The sequence below is a fragment of the Ascidia mentula genome, chromosome 9, assembly GCF_947561715.1.
Source record: "Ascidia mentula chromosome 9, kaAscMent1.1, whole genome shotgun sequence".
Classification (NCBI taxonomy): Eukaryota; Metazoa; Chordata; class Ascidiacea; order Phlebobranchia; family Ascidiidae; genus Ascidia; species Ascidia mentula.
This window is the reverse complement of record NC_138574.1, coordinates 9,247,005-9,268,331: the sequence shown is the minus strand read 5'-3', so window position 1 is coordinate 9,268,331 and position 21,327 is coordinate 9,247,005. Positions and strand designations below refer to the sequence as shown.

General features: G+C 39.0%; 6 protein-coding genes across 6 annotated transcripts; 5 read left to right on the top strand and 1 right to left on the bottom strand.

Annotated features, from left to right (window-relative positions):
* The first annotated feature begins 2,038 nt into the window (after nt 1-2,038).
* On the top strand, nt 2,039-3,448 carry LOC145914550 (choline/ethanolamine transporter FLVCR2-like). Its single transcript, XM_083002372.1, has one exon. It carries the CDS (start codon nt 2,039-2,041, stop codon nt 3,446-3,448), a length of 1,410 nt encoding a protein of 469 aa, XP_082858498.1.
* Nucleotides 3,449-5,329: 1,881 nt separating this feature from the next.
* Nucleotides 5,330-6,757, top strand: LOC145914549 (putative MFS-type transporter C09D4.1). Its single transcript, XM_083002370.1, has one exon. It carries the CDS (start codon nt 5,330-5,332, stop codon nt 6,755-6,757), a length of 1,428 nt encoding a protein of 475 aa, XP_082858496.1.
* A 1,254-nt stretch (nt 6,758-8,011) lies between these two features.
* Nucleotides 8,012-9,427, bottom strand: LOC145914548 (choline/ethanolamine transporter FLVCR2-like). The gene has a single exon (XM_083002369.1). The coding sequence runs from the start codon at nt 9,425-9,427 to the stop codon at nt 8,012-8,014; it is 1,416 nt and encodes a 471-aa protein (XP_082858495.1).
* Nucleotides 9,428-12,064: 2,637 nt separating this feature from the next.
* LOC145914547 (choline/ethanolamine transporter FLVCR2-like) lies at nt 12,065-13,474 on the top strand. Its single transcript, XM_083002368.1, has one exon. The coding sequence runs from the start codon at nt 12,065-12,067 to the stop codon at nt 13,472-13,474; it is 1,410 nt and encodes a 469-aa protein (XP_082858494.1).
* Nucleotides 13,475-15,026: 1,552 nt separating this feature from the next.
* Nucleotides 15,027-16,445, top strand: LOC145914546 (choline/ethanolamine transporter flvcr2a-like). Its single transcript, XM_083002367.1, has one exon. It carries the CDS (start codon nt 15,027-15,029, stop codon nt 16,443-16,445), a length of 1,419 nt encoding a protein of 472 aa, XP_082858493.1.
* Nucleotides 16,446-19,814: 3,369 nt separating this feature from the next.
* LOC145914545 (choline/ethanolamine transporter FLVCR2-like) lies at nt 19,815-21,125 on the top strand. The gene has a single exon (XM_083002366.1). The coding sequence runs from the start codon at nt 19,815-19,817 to the stop codon at nt 21,123-21,125; it is 1,311 nt and encodes a 436-aa protein (XP_082858492.1).
* The last annotated feature ends 202 nt before the right edge of the window (nt 21,126-21,327 follow it).

Genomic DNA, 21,327 nt, shown 5'->3' with positions numbered 1-21,327 from the left:
GTGCAACGCTATTTTGTTTTCGTTTAAAGCTGCTGGAAAGGTACGCTGTAAAAGCTTTGTTTGAAATGATTATCCTGTCGCATGATGTGTCCTGAAGCTGTGTAGAGTATTTACCATAACATTTGTGTCTGTAAAATCTTGCTTGTATAGCTTGCGTTGAAAACAAGGTAAATATTTTTTGTCGTTGCTGCTAACCCACACTTTATCTCCGTAAATAGCAACACGAAACTTTTGAAAATTGTCTTATCATCGCCCTTCGCCTGGGTAGTGATTGGGAGTATGGTAATCAATTTAACTTTCACTAGAATACACCTCTTTGTGCGTTTAAGGTTCAGTTTTAGCATATTTTTAGCGGCAACAGCTTCTAAACACATTTGTCAACGAGGAAGCAGACCCAACCCATGTATTCTGTTCCATTAATCGTGCACACTTGTATTGTTTTCGTTGAAAGCTGCTGCAAACTTCATTCGTTGCTGCACAATGTAGCGACTATATCCCCGTCTTTCCATTTGCCACAACCGCACTTGCAATATTTCTTATGATAACGAATCACCTTTTTTGTGTCCCAAAACCAACGTTATATGAACCAAAATTTCGTGATAATCTGGAAAGCACTTCTGGTATTTCAAAAGTTATGCTTGACAGATGAAATAGATGCCACTAGGATGTTGTTTAAACAGTCTTTAAGATCCACCCATGGACGTTATCTATAACAGTCATCTAGCACTACACGCGGATGATAATCAAAATAGTCCTCTAGCTCCGACAAACGGAGGTTATTTAAAACAGACCTTAGGCTCCACGACATGGATGTTATTTAAAATAGTCCTCTAGCTCCATCCAACAGATGTTATTTTAGATAGGCCTCTAGCTCCACCACACGGATGTCATTAAAATAGTGTACTGCAACACTGTTTTGCTACAGCCTGGCCCTTGACATGAAAAATGTGCCTGTGCGATGACTTTTTTGATCACGTAAAATGAGATGGAACCAATGCATCGCGAGTCAAAACAAATTCAACACCAACACACTTCCTATCATTTATTATACAACACTGTAGGGTTTTCTTTCAATCTGCTGCTACAGCAGTGCGTTTAGAGGGTTTTGTAAAGGGCAGAATGTGTGGCATGCCCTGTGTACAATATTTGCATAGCGTCATGGTTGTTTTGAGAAAACAAATTTGCTCAGCTATGGCTTTTGTTTGTTTGGCAGCGAAGTAAAAATTAGTACTTTCATGTGAAATATTTCGACAAAATTAAAAGATTTTATCCAGGGCAACTGTTTTTTTTAATGTGTAGATTGACATTCAGACAAAAACTTGATACGCATACCGTCGCGCAGTTAAAGGTCTATATACTTCTCAAAAACTTTCCATCCCAGAACATTTTGTGCAAAATGTTAATCAATTGTACCCTTATCGATGTAATTGATTACTTCCCCATTTACGTTCGTGATGATGGCAAAAACGAGACGATTCTGCAGTGGCAATAGCATCAACAGTACTGGCCAGATTAAACATACATGTATAATGTTGTCAGCTCAAGCATTTCTTGGTTTGTTCAGTGGGAAAGTTGTTATCTTCTTATGCAAGGAAAAATGACAATTGTCCACAATGTGTTTTTTTCAAAAAAATTGCTTGATTTTCTCGGGGTAACACAGAATCTAGTATTTAAGTACGTTCTTGTTGGCATATGAAAAGACTTTCCAAACGATATGAGGCAAAAATTCGACCAACGATCTCCAGGACTTGCACAACAGTTAGACAAACAAAACTAATTAATCAATCACTTTTTAGCTTATAGTGACTAATGATAAATTTGAAAGGATGTGCGTAGTAATCGATGTATTCTATCAAATTACCGACTACCCAACTACAGTCAAACTCACGGATTTCACGGTTAATATTTTTTGCATTTTACTTTTGTTGTAGCGAAATAAACTAAACTGAAACTGAATCGGCACACAAAATAAATTTATGAAACATAGATTTTGTTTGGTAAAGGATTGCTCGTGGAACTGTTGGGACTTGTGTGCGTAATGGAAAGCTATGAACCGACATGCAGTGGTGGCCAAAGTGTTAGAGACGACGACAAACCAAACTACGAAATCAGGACTTACAAAAGAAGATTTCTGGTTGCTGGTCTCATATTCGTAAGCATTGGGATTCGTGGATTTAACCAGTCGTTGTTTGGATCTGCCAACGACGTATTGGCCAATTTCTATCATGTACAACCCTGGCAAATAGACTGGATGACAATAACACAGGCTGTAATATTCGTCTCATCGTCACTCCCATTATCTTTTCTTGTTACTCGAATAGGATTTAAAACAGCAACTTTAACGATGGTCGGATTTTTATTTATCGGGTTTGCCCTCGACTTCGTATCCATTTGGATTCCTTTCGGCTTTCCACTTGCTCTAGTTGGACAAGCTTCGGAAGGCTTCAGTTCGGTGGCAACATTCTCCATACAAACAGCAACAGTCTCCATTTGGTTTCCAGCTGACGAAGTTTCAAATGCAAATGCGATTCTAACCATCAGCAGAGGAGTTGGAGAAGCTTGTGGTGCGGTGACCTTGTCCAACCTGATACATATTTCAGATAGCACGAATGACGTACGTTTAAAACTAACCTGTGTATGTGGAACAGTCACTTGTATTTTGGTTGTTGTGTTTGTCATGACGTTTCTATTCGTCAAAGACAAACCCGATTTGCCACCAAGCATTGCACAGGCCAAAGCGGAAGTTTGGCAAGCTGGTCAGAGAGAACTAGTTGCGACAGTAAAGGAAAACCTGCGACAGTTTGCGACAACTTTAAAAAATGTTTTTACTGACCGTCATTTCCTGACCATCTGGACAGCTATTGGGTTCGGGAGTCCTGTTTTACGAAACTACACGATCTTACTCTCATCAGTGCTGCACTCACAGTTTCCTCAAACAGAAAACCTTAATTCAATAGCAGGTTTTGTGTTGATGGGTTCCTGGTTAATGTGCACAATAGCTGGCTTCATTATAGGACCGATTATCACAAAAACAAAACGCTACAGGGCAATCGCGGTAATATCCATGATGTTGGTTTCCGCAGCAACTTTGGTTGTGTTAATCGGCATATTAACTAACTCATTGGTTACAGTTTGCACTGGGATGATTCTTGTGGGTTTCTTTGTAGGATTTGCTACTGTGATAAAATTTGAGTTGGTGTTGGAAATAACATATCCCCTGCCCCCACTGCAAGTTACAATGCTTTACATGATTGGTGTGGGCATCATGCGTTTATGTTACCCCGTTGTAGGAAGAGCTTTGCTGGAGAACGCGGGAGCTGCTGCTTCTATGTCCTTTCCCTTTGTCATGGCCGTACTTTCCACTCTACTTTTTTCAATACAGAAGTTGCCTTTTCGGCGCCTTGCGGCAGAAACTTCGGAAACAACTGATTTACTTCTGGAACATTAAAATTGAACTGAATTGTTTGATCGCCTATATTTGTATTCAATCTGCCACACTATAATTTGACTCATTATTAAGATCAACAACGCCGTTTTGCCAACGTCAAAACACTCCCTTGCATCAATCAATTTGATGAAGTTGAGTTGCATGTTTATATAATCACAAGACAAAACAACAAAATAATATTGACGAAAATATATTTTTATGTTATAATACTGGTGAGCGTTGTGTGCATTTTGTTGGTTATGTGTAAAAATGGTTACAGCCTAAAATTCCAATAAAGGACATATACAAATGTTTATTGATTTCAAACCGCCCAATACCAATTCTGCAAATGAACGTTATAGTCTAATAAAAAAAGTATATATTTTCCGGTATTCTGGTTAAATGGCGTTAATGATTAACTGAGCTATTTTCTATGGTAACTGACACTTCAATTAAATCCTTTTAATCACATTTTTCTAAAAATGACTACTTTTAGAGCGATAATTTGAAACTTTGTTTTGTTCTCTTCAAAGCAGCTTAAAAGAAATGTTTAATATTCTCATGTTAAAAACCACAGATAAATATTTTGAGTCGCTTTTATAAGAGTTTTACGTCACTTGATTTCCATTAGTCACTACAAACGGTTAAAAAATCGCTCTTGGCTTGTTTTGTGATTGCGAATGTTGTAGTCAATTCAATTTGTTGCTGCATTACCAGCTATTTTTGTGTTTGTGCTCGGAGTATCTGTTTAGCATACGTTTGGGGCCAACATGTAAAAAATTTTCGCCGTCCAATGTTTCGTTATATATACCACCATGACTGTAAAAGGAAAACCTGAGAAAACGAGAAGAATTTTCACCTTTGTCGCAACTGCAGATGTTAATTACTGCAGTAACAAGCTTAACAAATGTCGGGTTTGGCCTGTGCGAAACTCAGTGATATATCTGGTATATCTTTGACTTAAAACAAATTCACCCAACAGGCTGATCAAGAATGGAGCAATGTTGATGAAAAATGCATGTTATTCTCACATTTCCAGAAGATCTAGAAAGGTCAGATATGCGCCAAAAATGAAAAGTAAATGCTCTAACGCATAAACGTTTGCTTTGCTGGGTTCTAAATTAATTAACGCCAGATGAAAATCAGTAGTGGATAAAGTTTTTTTAAACGGATTATTTTTTCAATGACTTCCTGTTGGCGTGGAAACAAACCATCCCCGATGCATTTTATACAATGAATCATGCAACAGTAGTGTTTTTGCAAACATCATGCTTTGATTGAGGATGCAGGAGCGGCTGGTTTACTGTCCTATCATTCGTTTGTTATGACCGCACTTTTTTGCTTAGCAATATGCATTGAATTGCCTAAAACCCGACAAATGAACCGAATTTGTATGATAATCTGGATGACAACAAGCTTTGTATTTATTCGTTGTTGATATCATTTGACGGAAGTAGATTTTGGAAAGTATTGTGTCCGAAATGCAATAACTGATGCAAAATTGCCACAAAGTTTTGCAGTTTGATTTTATGCCATTTTGAATCTTCAAAAATCAGAACAGCTGCAACAAATAAGAGTTTCACCACCACTTCCTTTTAGTGTCCAAACCAACGCAACGAATGAAGCAGTTCCTTTCTACCATCTGTGTTGTTGTTCGGACTGACATGTTAACACATGGGAGGAATATAAAAGTACTTAAAGTTCTAATCAAAACTAGTTTGCTGTTGTTTTTCTGATTAAATGTCTGACATATTTCTCATTCATTCGTAAAAGGTTACAAACAAATTTGCCGAAAACATAAGCAAGTAAAATGTTTCGACTGTTTCTGTACTTACAGGTTGATAACAAATTTTGTCAGGAAAACAACTTCGCATTAAAACAGGTTATCTGTATAATAAAGAAATGAAAGGCGACAAACCGATCAACAGCCAAGACGCAGAGACCTACGAAGAGAGTGACGTAGAGAATGAAGACCAACCTACCTTTGAAATAAAAACCTACAAAAGAAGATTTCTAGTTGCAGGTCTTATGTTTATCAGCATCGGCATTCGTGGATTTAATCAGTCGTTGTTTGGGTCTGCCAACAATGTTCTCAGCAAGTTCTACAAAGTACATCCTTGGCAGATAGACTGGCTGACAATCATACAGGCTGTAATGTTTATTTTTGCGGCAGTTCCTATGTCGTTTCTTGTTACCCGAATTGGATTTAAAAAGTCAGTACTTATGATGATCGTGTTTTTGTTTTTCGGGTTTGCCCTTGACGGCATATCCATTTGGATTCCTTCCGGATTTCCACTTGCTATAGTTGGACAAGCTTTGGAAGGTTTGAGTTCGGTCACCACATTATCAATACAAGTTGCCACGGCTGCCATTTGGTTTCCAGCTAACGAAGTTTCAAATGCAAATGCGTTTCTAACCATTAGCAGAGGCGTTGGGGAATCTTGCGGAGCGGTGACTTTGTCTAACTTGTTGCGTCTTTCAGACAGCACAAACGAGTTGCAATTAAAGCAGACATATGTATTTGGGACGATTTCTGGTACACTTGCAGTTGTGTTTATATTGACGCTTCTTTTTGTCAAAGACAAACCCGATCTTCCACCAAGCATTGCACAGGCCAAAGCAGAAGTTTGTCAAGCTCGTGAGAGAGCTAAGGCTGTGTCTGTAAAGGAAGGAATGCGACAGTTTGCGACAACTTTAAAGAATCTTTTTACCGATCGGCATTTCCTGATACTCTGGACTGCTGTAGGAATAGTGAATCCGTTGTTACGAAACTACACAATTCTACTCTCTTCAGTGCTGCACGAACAGTTTCCTGACGAAAAAAATCTTAACTCAACATCTGGTTTTGTGCTGATGGGATCCTGGTTATTGATCATTGTAGCTGGCTGCGTAGCGGGACCGATTATTACCAAAACAAAACGCTACAGGGCAATTGCGGTAATAACTACAATTTCCGTTTCGGCATGTACTCTGATAGCGTTGATTGGAATCTTAAGTGATTCATTGATCACAGTTTATACCGGGGTGATTCTTTTGGGCTTCTTTGTAGGAGTTGCTTCAGTGGTCAAATTTGAGTTGGTGGTGGAAGTAACCTATCCTCTTCCAACTTTGCAGGCTACTATGCTCAGCATGATTGGAGTTGGTATTATGCGTTTATGTTATCCTATTGTTGGCAGAGTATTACTGGAGGAAGCAGGAGCGGCTTCGTCTCTTGCCTTTCCTTTTGCCATGACCGCACTTGCCGCTCTACTTATAATAATGCAGAAGTTGCCTTTTCATCGTCTTGAAGCTGAAAGTTCTGAAACATCCAAACTCCTTTCGTCAAATTGAAAGTTTTTTATTGACCCTATGACGTATGCTTTTAATATTTAGATAAGAGCTGTGATTCAACGTAATCTATATATTAATGCGAAATTGCGCTTTGGTTTTGATAATTTAACGGCAATCTATTCATGTCAGTTGAATCATATTGATGCTTACATGTCTAACAGATTTGTATTTGTTTTTCTGTGGATAATTTTTTTGAGTGATAACATTGTGTTTATCTTTAACACGGGTGCGCTTGTAACAAGTTGCTTGTTTTGGATACTGGTTCGAGACAACACAGAAAACATAACGAAAATTTACAAAATATTAGCAAACCTTATTTGTAGATATTTTGATGACGTAGCATTTCACTACAATTGCTAGTATGCGCATTGTCACAGCGTGTAATTCCGTTGCTTTTGAGCGATGTGTCTGCAACTCTGTACATTCAATTTTGTTGATTCACCGTTTGAAAACTGCTGAAAAATTTAGGAAATGGACATAAATCTATAGTCAACAAAGTCCAGAGTTCCGCTTGTCATGGTCTGGAGCTGTGTACATAGAACAAAACATTCAAACTACAATAAAGTTTAATGAAGGTTTTGTATCAACCTTCCTACTACCGTGTCAAATCTAGCTATACAACATTACTTTCAAGCTGCTTTAACGAGAACAAAACAAAGTTTCATAACACATAATAGGAATCCATGTTTTTGGGTTGTTATCGCGCTAAAAGGAAGTCGTTTCAAAAAATGTGATTAGAAGGATTTAATTGAGTATCAGTTACCATTGGAAATAGCAACGTCAACCATGACCTCCATGGAAACGGAATGACCACAACAAATATGCTTTTTTTAATAATGTTTATCTGCAGAACTATATATTTATCTGCAGAACTATAATGTTTATCCGCAGAACTGGTATTGGGTGGCTTGAAATCAATTAACATGTGTCTCTGTCCTTTACTGGAATTTTAAGCTGCAGCAATTTTTACACAACCAACAAAATGCACACAACGCTCACCGGCATTGTGACATAAAAAATTAGTTTGTTTAATATTTTTTATTACCTTTTCTTGTGATTATAGAAACATCCAAATAAACTAAATAAAATTGATAGATGCAAAGAAATTTTTTGACGTTTTCGTGTCAATTATACAGAAAACAACACATATTGGCAAAACGGCGTGGCTGGTATTAATAATGAGTAAAATGGAGTGTCGCCATGCTTATGTTCAGTATAGATTAGATACAAATAAAAGCGATTGAAAAATTCAATTCAATTTTTATGTTCCAGAAGTAAATCAGTTGTTTCCGAAGTTTCTGCCGCAAAGCGCCGAAAAGGCAACTTCTGTATTGAAAAAAGTAGAGCGGAAAGTACGGCCATGACAAAGGGAAAGGACATAGAAGCAGCAGCTCCTGAGTTCTCCAGCAAAGCTCTTCCTACAATGGGGTAACATAAACGCATGATACCCACACCAATCATGTGAAGCATCGTAACTTGCAATGTGGGCAAGGGATATGTTATTTCCATCACCAACTCGAATCTGATAACAGAAGTAAATCCTACAAAGAAACCCACAAGAATCATCCCAGTGCAAACTGTAACCAATGAGTTAGTTAATATCCCGATTAACACAACCAAAGTTGCTGCGGAAACTAACATTGAGAATATTACCGCAATTGCCCTGTAGCGTTTTGTTTTTGTGATAATCGGTCCTATAATGAAGCCAGCTATAGTGAACATTAACCAGGAACCCATCAAAACAAAACCAGTTGTTGAATTTAAGTTTTCTGTTTCAGGAAACTGTGAGTGCAGCACTGAGGAGAGTAGAATTGTGGAGTTTCGTAAAACAGGACTCCCGAACCCAATAGCTGTCCAGATGGTCAGGAAATGACGGTCGGTGAAAAGAGTTTTTAAAGTTGTCGCAAACTGTCGCAGGTCTTCCTTTACTGTCGCAACTTGTTCCCTCTGACCAGCTTGCCAAACTTCCGCTTTGGCCTGTGCAATGCTTGGTGGCAAATCGGGTTTGTCTTTGACGAATAGAAACGTTATGACAAACACAACAGCCAAAATACAAGTAACTGTCCCACATACATAGGTTAGTTTTAAACGTACGTCATTCGTGCTATCTGAAATATGTATTAGGTTGGACAAGGTCACCGCACCACAAGCTTCTCCAACCCCTCTGCCTACGCTTAGAAATGCATTTGCGTTCGAAACTTCGTTAGCTGGAAACCAAATGGCGACTGTTGCTGTTTGCATAGACATTGTAGCCACCGAACTGAAGCCTTCAGAAGCTTGCCCAACTAGAGCAAGTGGAAATCCGAAAGGAATCCAAGTGGATATGACGTTGAGGGCAAACCCGATAAATAAAAATCCGACCATCGTTAAAGTTGCCGTTTTAAATCCCATTCGAGTAACAAGAAAAGATAATGGGAGTGACGATGAGACGAATATTACAGCCTGTGTTATTGTCATCCAGTCTATTTGCCAGGGTTGTACATGATAGAACTTGGCCAATACGTCGTTGGCTGATCCAAACAACGACTGGTTAAATCCACGAATCCCAATGCTTACGAATATGAGACCAGCAACCAGAAATCTTCTTTTGTACGTCCTAATATCGTAGTTTGGTTTGTCGTTGCCTCTGACACTTTGGCCACCACTGCATGTCGGTTCGTAGATTTTCATTTTTTCATACGCAGGCTAGATGCAATCGTTGTTGGAACCGAAGTTAACAATCTCTTCTCACTTAAAATTATGCTAATGCTGCATAAATTTATTTGATACGTCGACAATTACACGTATTTCAGCGGATTTATCTTTTGTCAGAATGATCCAAAAAATAACTGACTGATTAGTTTTGTTTGTTCAACTGTCACGCAGGTTTTAATCCTGAAAATTGTTGGTCTAATCTTTTCTTTCAGCCAACTGAATTGGGTCTTTTTAAATGCCAGAACACAGGCGGCTGAAATCACATGAAAATTTGGAAGTACTAGTAGATATTGTATTACACCGAGAAATTCAAGCAACGTTCCTTTGAATCATTGCCCCAGTAATCATTATTCTAAATTTACTAATATTACGCCAGAACTAATAGAAGCTATCAACGATATTCGACGTTTATCAAAAGCTCTTGCATCCATTACCAACCACTGAACAAGGCAAGAAATGCCAGAGCTGGTAACTTAATTTATTCGAATATACCTATGACCACAACCGCTATTGTAAAGTTTAATCCAGCCAATAAGCTGCTGCTATTGGTACTGCAGTATCGTCTCGTTTTCGCCATCATCACAACCGTAAATTTGGGAAGTAATCAATTAAAAATTGCATCAATAATTGCACCGATAAGGCAGTCGATGCCATATTGGTTGGATGTGGAAAGTTCTGCGAAATATAGACCTTTAACTGCGCGTGGGTATGCCAATCTAACTGATACACCAGGATGAGAAGGATGATATCTTTTCATTTTGTCAAAAGGCTTTTTTTTGTCAAAGAATAAAATTATTGTTTTGCCGCCATGCCGAAAGCAGCTGGCATTTGAGTAAATTAGTTTCCTTTAAACCAATAATCACGCCATGTATTTGTATTGTACACAGTTTTAAACCACACAAACCCCCAATAACTGTTATTTTACAGCAGCAGATTGAACATAAAGCAAACAGTGTTGTATAATAAATGATAGGAACTTTGTTTGTTTTTGGATTTGTTTTCACTCTCAAAGGAAGTCGTTCAAACATGTTTATTAGTGTGCAAAGCTTTATGAAACCACATATATTCCAATCTGCGGTTAAGCACTGGGATTACAATGTTCGCATTTACCCTAAACAATCATGCAGATCATGAGTTCATCATTGCGGCGCCATTTTTTGGAGAGAGCTGGCGCAGCAAAGTCCATGTCTGGGCAGTTCCACAAGTGGCCAACCTTGTAATGGTGCGACATAATAATTAGTCTTGTCAGGTTAGGTTGTAATCATACGGTAGTATATCTTCAATCTATCCCCAATACGAAGAATTCAATTAAACCACTGGGGGTTGAGCTTTACCAACGAAGCATATTTTGACTTCTTCTGTGTTCATTGCATTTCCCTTCCAGACTTTCCGACGTGAGACAATACGTCAATTACTGGAGCAAAGCACTGACGTTGTACGTACTTGATTATTGCCAATTACACAGTCTTAACTTATATATCCACGATCAATTTGCCAGTGGTTGCATAACCTTTAACGCTGGAACGACTTCAATTGTAGCATCCTTAGTACCGATACTTTTACTATATGAAAAAATGAATAGCGATTCAACTAACGATCGGTTGACTCTGATTGTGTGCGAACTTAGCGACAATTCTTTTCCTCTGGCTGGCATTCCAGGGGCATGCTGTTTCCTCTTTTCTCGTGAGGAAGGCCATCGATCTCCTTTCCGCCGAAAAACTCTGGACCTGTCAGCCACCGAGAGATGATACGTACCGCGAGACGTCATCTGCGTGGTTCTCCTGTGTTGGCTAACAAGTCAATCATCAGCACCTTTACTTCTGCTTTCTTTGCCTTTTCTATTCCGAGTAATACACGCTTATTTTTCACATACATCTTTAATGCACGGTATTGATTTTATTGCTGCTCTGACAACGAGCAAATTCGCAGATAACGTGGGATGATCAGATATGGACACAGTTGCTATAACAGCTCTGGACACTCCAGAAACTTCTTGTGATATCATATTTGCATAGTGTTGGTTGCTTTCGCAACCCTTTCGTTTTGCCAAGAAAAAAGGCACACAGGAAGTTATTGTCAGCTCTACCGCAGTGCAGCAATGCAGTTTAGAAAGTGACGATTAACTGATTGCAAAACAAGAGTGTAGCTTAGTAGAAAATGAAACTCGCTGCTGAAAGCACTTCAAATATATGCCAGAACGCTTAAAGTCATTTGAAAATACATGAAAATGTTAACAAAGGTGTTTACTCAGTCATTAGCGCTAGCGATAGTACATTACAGTAAAAAAATCCGTTTCATTGAGTTCTACAGCTAACACGTGAACAATGTACATACACTGTACAAACAACCTATTTATTATTTCCGAAAATGGGGTAATACAAAACAATAGTTGTAGTATTATCATACGCAATTTATGCTTATATTTTAGTACATGGACATCAAAACTATAATCGAACCGTTTGAAAGAAAAAAAATGATTTTTTGGACTGTGATATTTTCTACCCTATGGCACGACAATTGCAAGCTCGATTTAATAAACTACTTGCATATTGCCAAACAGAAAATATATGTAAATAGGAAATTAGTGAATGTCTAACTTGTAATTTGCAAAAAATGGAAAACGACAAATCGATGATCACAGAAAGCACGCATAACCGGAAAGATTCTGAAGGAAACTATGAAATCAAGAGCGACAGAAGAAGATTTCTGATTGTGGGACTCATGTTCATCACCATTAGCATTCGTGGATTTAATCAGTCGTTGTTCGGGTCTGCCAACAATGTTCTCAGCAAGTTCTACCAAGTACAACCGTGGCAGATAGACTGGCTGACAATCACACAGGCTGTGGTATTCATATTTGCAACAATTCCATACTCCTTTTTTGTCACCCGAATTGGGTATAAATCAGCAGTCATAATGATGAACGCATATTTGCTAATTGGGTTTGCCCTTGACGGCGTATCCGTGTGGATTCCAAACGGTTTTCCACTTGCTATAGTCGGTCAAGCGTTAGTTGGGTTTAGTTCGGTGGCCACATTCTCCATACAAACTGCAACAGCTGCCATTTGGTTTCCACCTAACGAAGTGTCAAATGTAAATGCCTTTCTCACTATTAGCAGAGCGGTTGGTGAAGCTTGTGGAGCGGTGACCTTGTCCAACATGTTACATATTTCAGATAGCGCCAATAAAGTGCGCTTAAAACTTACATATGTGTTCGGGACAGTTTCTGGAATTCTTGCAGTTGTGTTTATGTTGACGATTTTTTGCGTCAAAGACAAACCTGATCTTCCTCCAAGCATTGCACAGGCCAAAGCGGAAGTTTGTCAAGCTCGTGAGAGAGCTAAGGCTGTGTCTGTAAAGGATGGACTGCGACAGTTTGCAACGACTTTAAAGAATCTTTTTACCGATCGACATTTCCTGACACTCTGGGCTGTTGTGGGTATTGTGAATCCGGTGTTACGAAACTACACAATTCTACTCTCGTCAGTGCTGCACAAACAGTTTCCCCATGTAACAAACCTTAACTCAACAGCTGGTTTTGTGTTAATGGGATCCTGGTTAATGTTTATAGTATCTGGCTCATTTGCGGGACCAATCCTAACAAAAACAAAACGCTACAGGGCAATCGCAGTTATATCTTTAATACTGCTTTCAATAGCAAGTTTAATAGCGTTAATAGGCATATTAACTAACTCATTGGCTACAGTTTCCACAGGCGTAGTTCTTGTGGGCTTTTTCATAGGAGTAGCTTGTATAGCCAAATACGAGTTGGTAGTTGAAGTTACTTATCCTCTGCCCACATTGCAAGTTACTATGCTAAGCATGATTGGATTGGGTATTATGCGTCTATGCTATCCTGTGGTGGGTAGATTATTGCTGGAGAAAGCAGGGGCTGCTGCTTGTTTGGCTTTTCCCTTTGGCATGATTGTATTTTCCACTTTGCTTTTGCTAATGCAGAAATTGCCTTTTCGCCGCTATGAGGCAGAAACGTCGGAAACAACCAAACTTTTATCGAATAGTTGAAATTGAGAACGCAATTGAGTTGTTCACCGTTTGCATGTTTGTAACGTTTTGTTGTGTACCTTTTTGGAATTATGCTCTCAATTTGATTGTAATTTTTTTGGATTCTTTCTAATATATAGCCTAATAATTTTGTTGGTTTTTGTCAAATGCATAAACAAGGCTGTACAATGCGGTTGATTTGCAATGTTGGGCAGTGCAAATTTTGAGGGCCGCCTGCATGCAAAATCAACTACTTAAGTAAATATATATATATACTATGGCACCTCAGTCACCCATCATAGACACCGCAAATAAAATTATTGGAACCAGGCCCAGGACCTATGCTGAAACTTAAAACACATGTACTTAAAGCATTATCGCCGACACCTGAATCAACTCTTTAATGACGTTTATGTCTCATCACCAAGATGGGGAGATGCGTTTTCGGCAAATGTTGAGTCAATTTATTCTGACACCGAATCAATTGCAACCGTAGTCAATTTCCTCACTTCAAAGTTCCAATCACATGGCACCATCCAAAAGTGGGGATGTCACGACGTTTATAATCGCTGCTGTGGTTAAAAATCTGAAAACACAAGCGATCACAGGTAAAGCTTTCTTTCATATTAGGAATTTCCTTTAATACATAAACGTTGACATTGTTAGGCTTTATACACAATCCCGATAGAGCAAATATCGCCCCATCTCAAATTAAATATAGCACCAATGCTGTACAAAGACTTTCCCAAGGTCGCAGTATTTAGCTAAATTTGTAGAAATGTGTTGATGATAACTTGGACGTTACAATTCATTTAATACTTATATGCAAAGATGTTATGATTACAAAAGCAAGTTTCAAAGGCATCGAATATGTTGAAATGACGTTTAAAAAATCATTAAAACGTCAGCAAAGCTAAACTGAACGGAAGACGACGTCAAAAAAACTATGTAAAGCAAAATGTTGAAACGATTTCCTTTTAACGCGGAAACAAATTGGCAACGCGTGCAGTTTCTATGATTTGTTATCTGTTAACGCGATTGTAGTTTTTGTTTGCGCTATTGATTTCGTTTATCCTGCTACAATGTTTAGACTTAGTGACGGTATCCCTCTTGCGTGGTATGACACTAACCTGTATGGTTTGTGTCGTCAAAACAGAATCTGAATAGTTATAATTTGCATATTTGAGACGCATTCGAGGACCTCACATCGTTGGGGCTTTGCTCAAGTTCAAATATTCTGCTCAAGTTGCAGATTATTTCGTTGTAATATTAATCAGTTCGAAGATAATGATGGTCGTCAGCAAAGCGGTTGCTGGACATAAATTGCTGGATTTGCTTGGGATAATATATTCAGTTACTTAGCCTATGTTCTAGTTCCAAAGTTCCTATTTTATCGGCAGGTAGTAGGGAAAACGACAAAAGTATGCTGCATGTTTGAAGAAAACAAACTAATCTAACGGTATAAAAATGTCAGAACTGATATTATGAATCAAATGTTGGATACTCCGATTTTTTAGGTCTATGTTTTCAAAGCAATTGCTTGTTAATATATATTGTGGTTTTGCAAAAAAAAATGAAAGATGTCACTCCGGAATACAATGGAGAGCGATGTAGTGTCCAGGACAACAAAACAGTCTATGAAATCAAGACTTTCAAAAGGAGGTTTCTTGTTGTGGGCCTTATGTTTGTGATTATCGGGATTCGTGGATTTAATCAGTCGTTGTTTGGGTCTGCCAACGACGTTTTGACCAAGTTTTACAATGTTCAACCTTGGCAAGTAGACTGGCTGACAATCACGCAGGCTGTAATGTTTGTATCTGCGACGGCTCCTGTATCTTTTCTTGTTACCCGAATAGGATTTAAAACCGCAACATTAATGATGACTGGATTTTTGTTTCTCGGGTTTGCCCTTGACGGCATATCCATTTGGATTCCTTCCGGATTTCCACTTGCTATAGTTGGACAAGCTTCGGAAGGCTTCAGCACCGTAGCAACAACATCTATACAAACCGCAACAGCCTCCATTTGGTTTCCAGCTAACGAAATGGCGAATGTAAATGCGGTTCTAACTGTGAGCAGAGCGGTTGGTGAAGCTTGTGGAGCGGTGACCTTGTCCAACCTGATACATATTTCGGATAGCATAAATTACATGCGTTTGAAACTGACCTATGTATTTTGGACGATTTGTTGTATTTTGGCAGTTGTGTTTATAATAACGCTTCTGTTTGTCAAAGACAAACCCGATTTGCCTCCAAGCATTGCACAGGCCAAAGCAGAAGTTTGGCAAGCCGGTGAGAGAGCAAAGTATGTGTTTGTAAAGAATGACCTGCGACAGTTTGCAACAACTTTAAAGAATCTTTTTACCGATCGACATTTCCTGACCATCTGGGCTGCTATTGGAATTGTGAATCCAGTTTTACGAAACTACACAATTCTACTCTCGTCAGTGCTGCACAAACAGTTTCCTAACGAAAAGAACCTTAATTCAACAGCTGGTTTTGTACTGATGGGATCCTGGTTAATGTTTGTTGTTGCTGGTTTCCTTACTGGGCCAATCATTACGAAAACAAAACGCTACAGGGCTATAGCGATAGTTTCCCTGATGTTGGTTTCAGCGTCCACTTTGTTAACGTTGATCGGCATTATATTCAAGTCATTACTTACGGTTTATGCTGGCGTGGTTCTTGTGGGCTTCTTTATTGGAGCTGCTGCAGTTGTGAATTTGCAGTTGGTGATGGAAGTAACCTATCCTCTGCCAGCATTGCAAGTTACCATGCTTGTCATGACAGGCGTGGGCATTATGCGTATGTCTTATCCCATCGTAGGAAGAGCTTTGCTGGAAAAATCTGGGGCCGCTGCTTCTCTGGCCTTTCCCTTTGTCATGACCGTGATTGCAACTCTGCTTATGATTATGCAGAAGTTGCCATTTCGTCGTCTTGAAGCTGAAACTTCGGAAAAATCTAAACTTTTATCAGACTCGTGTCCAAATTAGTTGAATAAGGGTCATTACCGTTTGTTTGCTTGGAGCATTTTATTGTGTTACTATATGAATTGCTGAGAATAAACTAAATTTGCTTGATATGAAATGAATTTTTAAAATAACGATTGCAACTGTCCTCGGGTTCATCTCAATTGTTTTCGGCAACAAATATTTTTTTACAACCTTTAACCATCAAAGGTCTACAGGAATGAAATTTTATTTTACTATTGGTTTACTCTTTAGACACCATCAGAAGAAAACAGATCATTAAAAACTTTTTTTTAAAACATGCTTCGCAATTTACATTCATATTGTACCATCTGCAGCTACGGGTTACTACATCCGTGAAAATCTATTCTAAAAATAAGATAACGCATGGACAATAGCCACACGCAAGCACCAATACAGCATTTATTTCACAACAATCCGTTTTAGAACATAAAAGTTGAGATTTTACGACTTCTGGTTCTACCACGGAAACTTGTACACACACGCGCTTTTATTGAGACTCCTCAAGAACGTAAACCAGGACCGAATAAAAATTCTTGGTCATCAACATATTATAAACCAAAATATTTTTAAACGATCTCCTTTAATCGACGCATGTGGTTGCTATTTTTCGTTGCCACACTGCATGTTTCCGTTTACCCTACCACAATGGTCCTATAACATATTGTCAAAATAGTCGCATTAGTATAGGTTTATTTATATTCCTACAAAAAGTTTAATTAAGCGTTAGATTAGATTGTGATTAGTAAATAAAATTGAATTTATATTTATGTGGTTTACAGAAATCTAAATTCCTCTGCATTTAATAATTTCGCATGAAAAAGAGTTTAGACAAACAGAATGAAAACAGAGAAATCTGTCTCAAGCGTTCAATCATTATCAAATGAAAAATCAGAACTCTTGATGGGTACGACAACAGGACAAGGTGAATTGGCTACCAGAAGATTTGTGTTGGCCGTACTCCTTTTTCTTTCCTCATTTCTTTACGGAATGAATCAACCTACTTTCGGAATAGTTAACAACGTTTTGTCCAAGTATTTCAATGTTTATGCTTGGCAGATCGACTGGTTAAGCAACGTTTATGGAATAACACGACTAGTAGTCGGTATTCCGGCGATGCTAATACTCAGAAAAGTGGGATTAAAACAAGGATGTAACTTAATGCTTGCATTTGCTTCTATTGGACTAAGTTTGCATTGCGTAGCATTCTGTTTTCGTGATGGTTATTTTGTCGCGTTGTGTGCTCAGATGTTGGTTACTGTCTTTGCGATAATGTTTGTGCCAGTGAAAACCCGTAGTGTAGCCGTTTGGTTTCCAGCAAATGAGATTGCTCCAGCTATGGCTTTTATCGGATCGGGATGTGATTTGGGTGAAATCGCCAATGTCTCCACCATCCCGCATTTGGTCTCAATACACGACAACTCAGAAACCGTTCGAAATCGTCTCGTAAGCGTAATCGGCGCGTGCTGTGTCACCATGTGGTTGTTGTTTGCATTTTCACTTGTTTTCATCAAAGAAAAACACAAGTTTGCACCAAGCACAGCTGAAGCTTTAGCAACATCATCAAGTATGCGAAATTCGTGCTCCAATTTACTGGAAGAAATTAAAAGGCTTTTTTCAGTATAACTCAATTTGTTACAAAATCGACCCTTTCTCATCGTGGTGTCAATTAAATTGATCTTACTTCCAACAATTCGGCTTATCGCAGTTCTGTTTACATCAATACTTCACAGACACTTTCCGAATGCCACTGGACTGAACGTAATCGGTGGCAAAATGCTCATGATAACTTGGACGATTTCATTTTTTGTATCCTTATTCACTGGTACGCTGATATCAAAAACAAGACGATACAGAGCAGTTGCAATAGCAGCTACTGTACTTGACTGTTTGTACTTTACAATGGTGGTGATATCCTTGCACATAGGATCACTAAAGTTGTTGTTTGTAAGTCAGGCAATTGTTGGCGTGAGTCAAGGAGTCAATAAGGTTGCACTTACTGAGCTAATGGTTGAGGTTACCTATCCAGCTCATTTTGCAGATGTTTACGTCGTAAGTTTGATCAGCTTGGGAATAATGATGATCGTCAGCAGTGTTGTTGGAAGAACCCTGCTGGATTCGTTCGGAACAATACCATGCCTTGTGTTTCCGCTTGTTCTCGTGATTTTAGTAACCTGTGTTCTGTCATATCAAAAATTTCCTTTTTCCGCCAAGATGCGGAGGAGTCGACAACGCAGTCTCTTATGCCATGAGGTTACCCTAATAGAAAGTCTATTCAGTTTACTATTTTGTAATAACGAAGCTTATAACAAATACTTATTCAATCGACAAGAAGACAATCGAAACCACGATCCACACATGGAAAATTACACTATTGTATCGGAAAATGCACAAGCTTTCATGTCTGCTAAACCTGGTCTTTCACAAACAAAAGGTCATCTTTCATTTCACCGGATCACCGTATTTCCTTGCAACAAATGGCGCTGCAGAAAGACTGGTGCATACACTTAAAGGGGCTGTGGAGAAGTCTTCAAAGTCCCCCAAAGAGGTATTACAGGAGATTCTACTTCAATACAAGCGCACCCCCAACGCTATATTGGATTTTAACGTGGTAAACTCCTCAACGACAGACAAATCCGAGTAAGGTTCCTGCCACTATTGTGAAATGTATTGGAAGTCGAACATTACACGTTTAAAGTATTTTTCTGAGATCCAATCTAATCGATTAATTACGCGTTCGATACGTTTCCGACGAAGATTTGGAACTGGCCGCAGAAGAACGATTTCTGCACCTTCCGTCTCCAGAAATTCACGTCCCAGCCAATCCGAGCGCTTCTGCGTTCGGTACCAGCAATCTGCGAAAAAACCAAGCGATCGCGCAACCCTCAGAGTGGTTTCACTAAAAAAAATTGATCGGCAAGTCAGGGAGCTAACAGCGGAAATGCTCAGAGGAAATCACGTTTCTTGTCAGTAAAATTCTACTTGTTTGACAAGTCGGAGGGCTAAATGCAAGCGAAACAATAAAGTGTTCGAGAAAAGTCAACTATGTAATGAATTAAATAATATGGAAAAAGGGAGGATTATTTGTCTCTAACCGGGATGGTTATGTTGTATAATTGCATGCGTATGAAGAAGATATTGAAAATGGTCGGTGTTTGTGCTTGGTAAATGTGTTAATGCCTAACGCACAGCTACACTGCTTAGATACCTTTTCAATATAACTGTTTCTTTATGACGCGTAAAAACCGCCACGAAAGAAGCACAAATTGAAGTTAGGAATATACGATTTGTAGCAGTGACAAATAGATTTTATGTGAATGCAGCTTGATGCTCTCTGTTTAAAAAAAGTGTTGCAAATTTTGTAAGAACAAAATGGCAAACAGCGAAAAGGTAATGAAAGAAATTAGCGGAAGTCAGGAAGATGAAAAACCCAACCATGAAATCAAGACTGACAAAAGGAGATTTCTGATTTTGGGTATCATGTTTTTCCTCATCGGGATTCGTGGATTTAATCAGTCTTTGTTCGGGTCTGCCAACAATGTTCTCGCAAAGTTCTACCAAGTACATCCGTGGCAAATAGACTGGCTGACAGTCACACAAGCTGTGGTGTACATCTCAATGACAGTTCCATTCTCGTTTTATGTTACTCGAGTTGGATACAAATCAGCAGCCATAACGATGATAGTGTTGTTACTGCTGGGGTTCACCTTTGATTTCGCATCCGTTTGGATTCCAAACGGTTTTCCACTTGCTATAGCAGGACAAGCACTTGTTGGGTTTAGTTCTGTGGCCACAATATCAATACCAACTGCAACAGCCGCCATTTTGTTTCCAGCAAAAGAGGTGTCAAATGTAAATGCGTTTCTAACCATTAGCAGAGCGGCTGGGGAAGCTTGCGGTGCGGTGGCCTTGTCCAACCTGATACATATTTCAGATAGCAGGAACGTTGTTAGTTTAAAACTGAGCTACGTATTTGGAACCGCTACTGGTATTTTGGTAGTCATGTTTATATTGGTGATGATATTCGTCAAAGACAAACCTGATCTTCCTCCAAGCATTGCACAGGCCAAAGCGGAGATTTGTCAAGCTCGTGCAAGGGCTGAGGCTGTTTCTGTAAAGGATGGCCTGCGACAGTTCATGACAACTTTAAAGAATCTATTTACCGATCGGCATTTCCTGACACTCTGGGCTGCTTTAGGAATTGTAAATCCGGTCTTACGAAACTACACGATTCTACTCTCGTCAGTGCTTCACGAACAGTTTCCTAACGACAAAAACCTCAACTCAACAGCTGGTTTTGTGTTGTTGGGATCCTGGGTAATGTTTATTGTAACTGGCTGTTTTGCGGGACCAATCATTACAAAAACAAAACGCTACAGGGCAATCGCGGTTATATCTTTAATACTGCTTTCAGTAGCAAGTTTATTAGCGTTGATCGGCATATTAACTAACTCATTAGCTACAGTTTGCACAGGCGTAGTTCTTGTGGGCTTTTTCTTAGGAACAGCAGCTATAGTAAAATTGGAGTTGGTGGTTGAAGTATGCTATCCCCTGCCGCCGTTTCAAGTAACAATGCTCAACTTGATTGGTATGGGTATGATGCGTCTATGTTATCCTCTATTGGGAAGATTATTGCTTGCCAAATCCGGAGCGGCTGCTTCTCTGGCCTTTCCCTATGTATAGGTTGGCATTCAGACAAAAACATGATACGCATACCGTCGCGCAGTTAAAGGTCTATAAATTTCGCAAAAACTTTCCATCCCAGAACATTTTGTGCAAAATGTTGATCAATTGTACCCTTATCGATGTAATTGATTACTTCCCCATTTACGTTCGTGATGATGGCAAAAACGAGACGATTCTGCAGTGGCAATAGCATCAACAG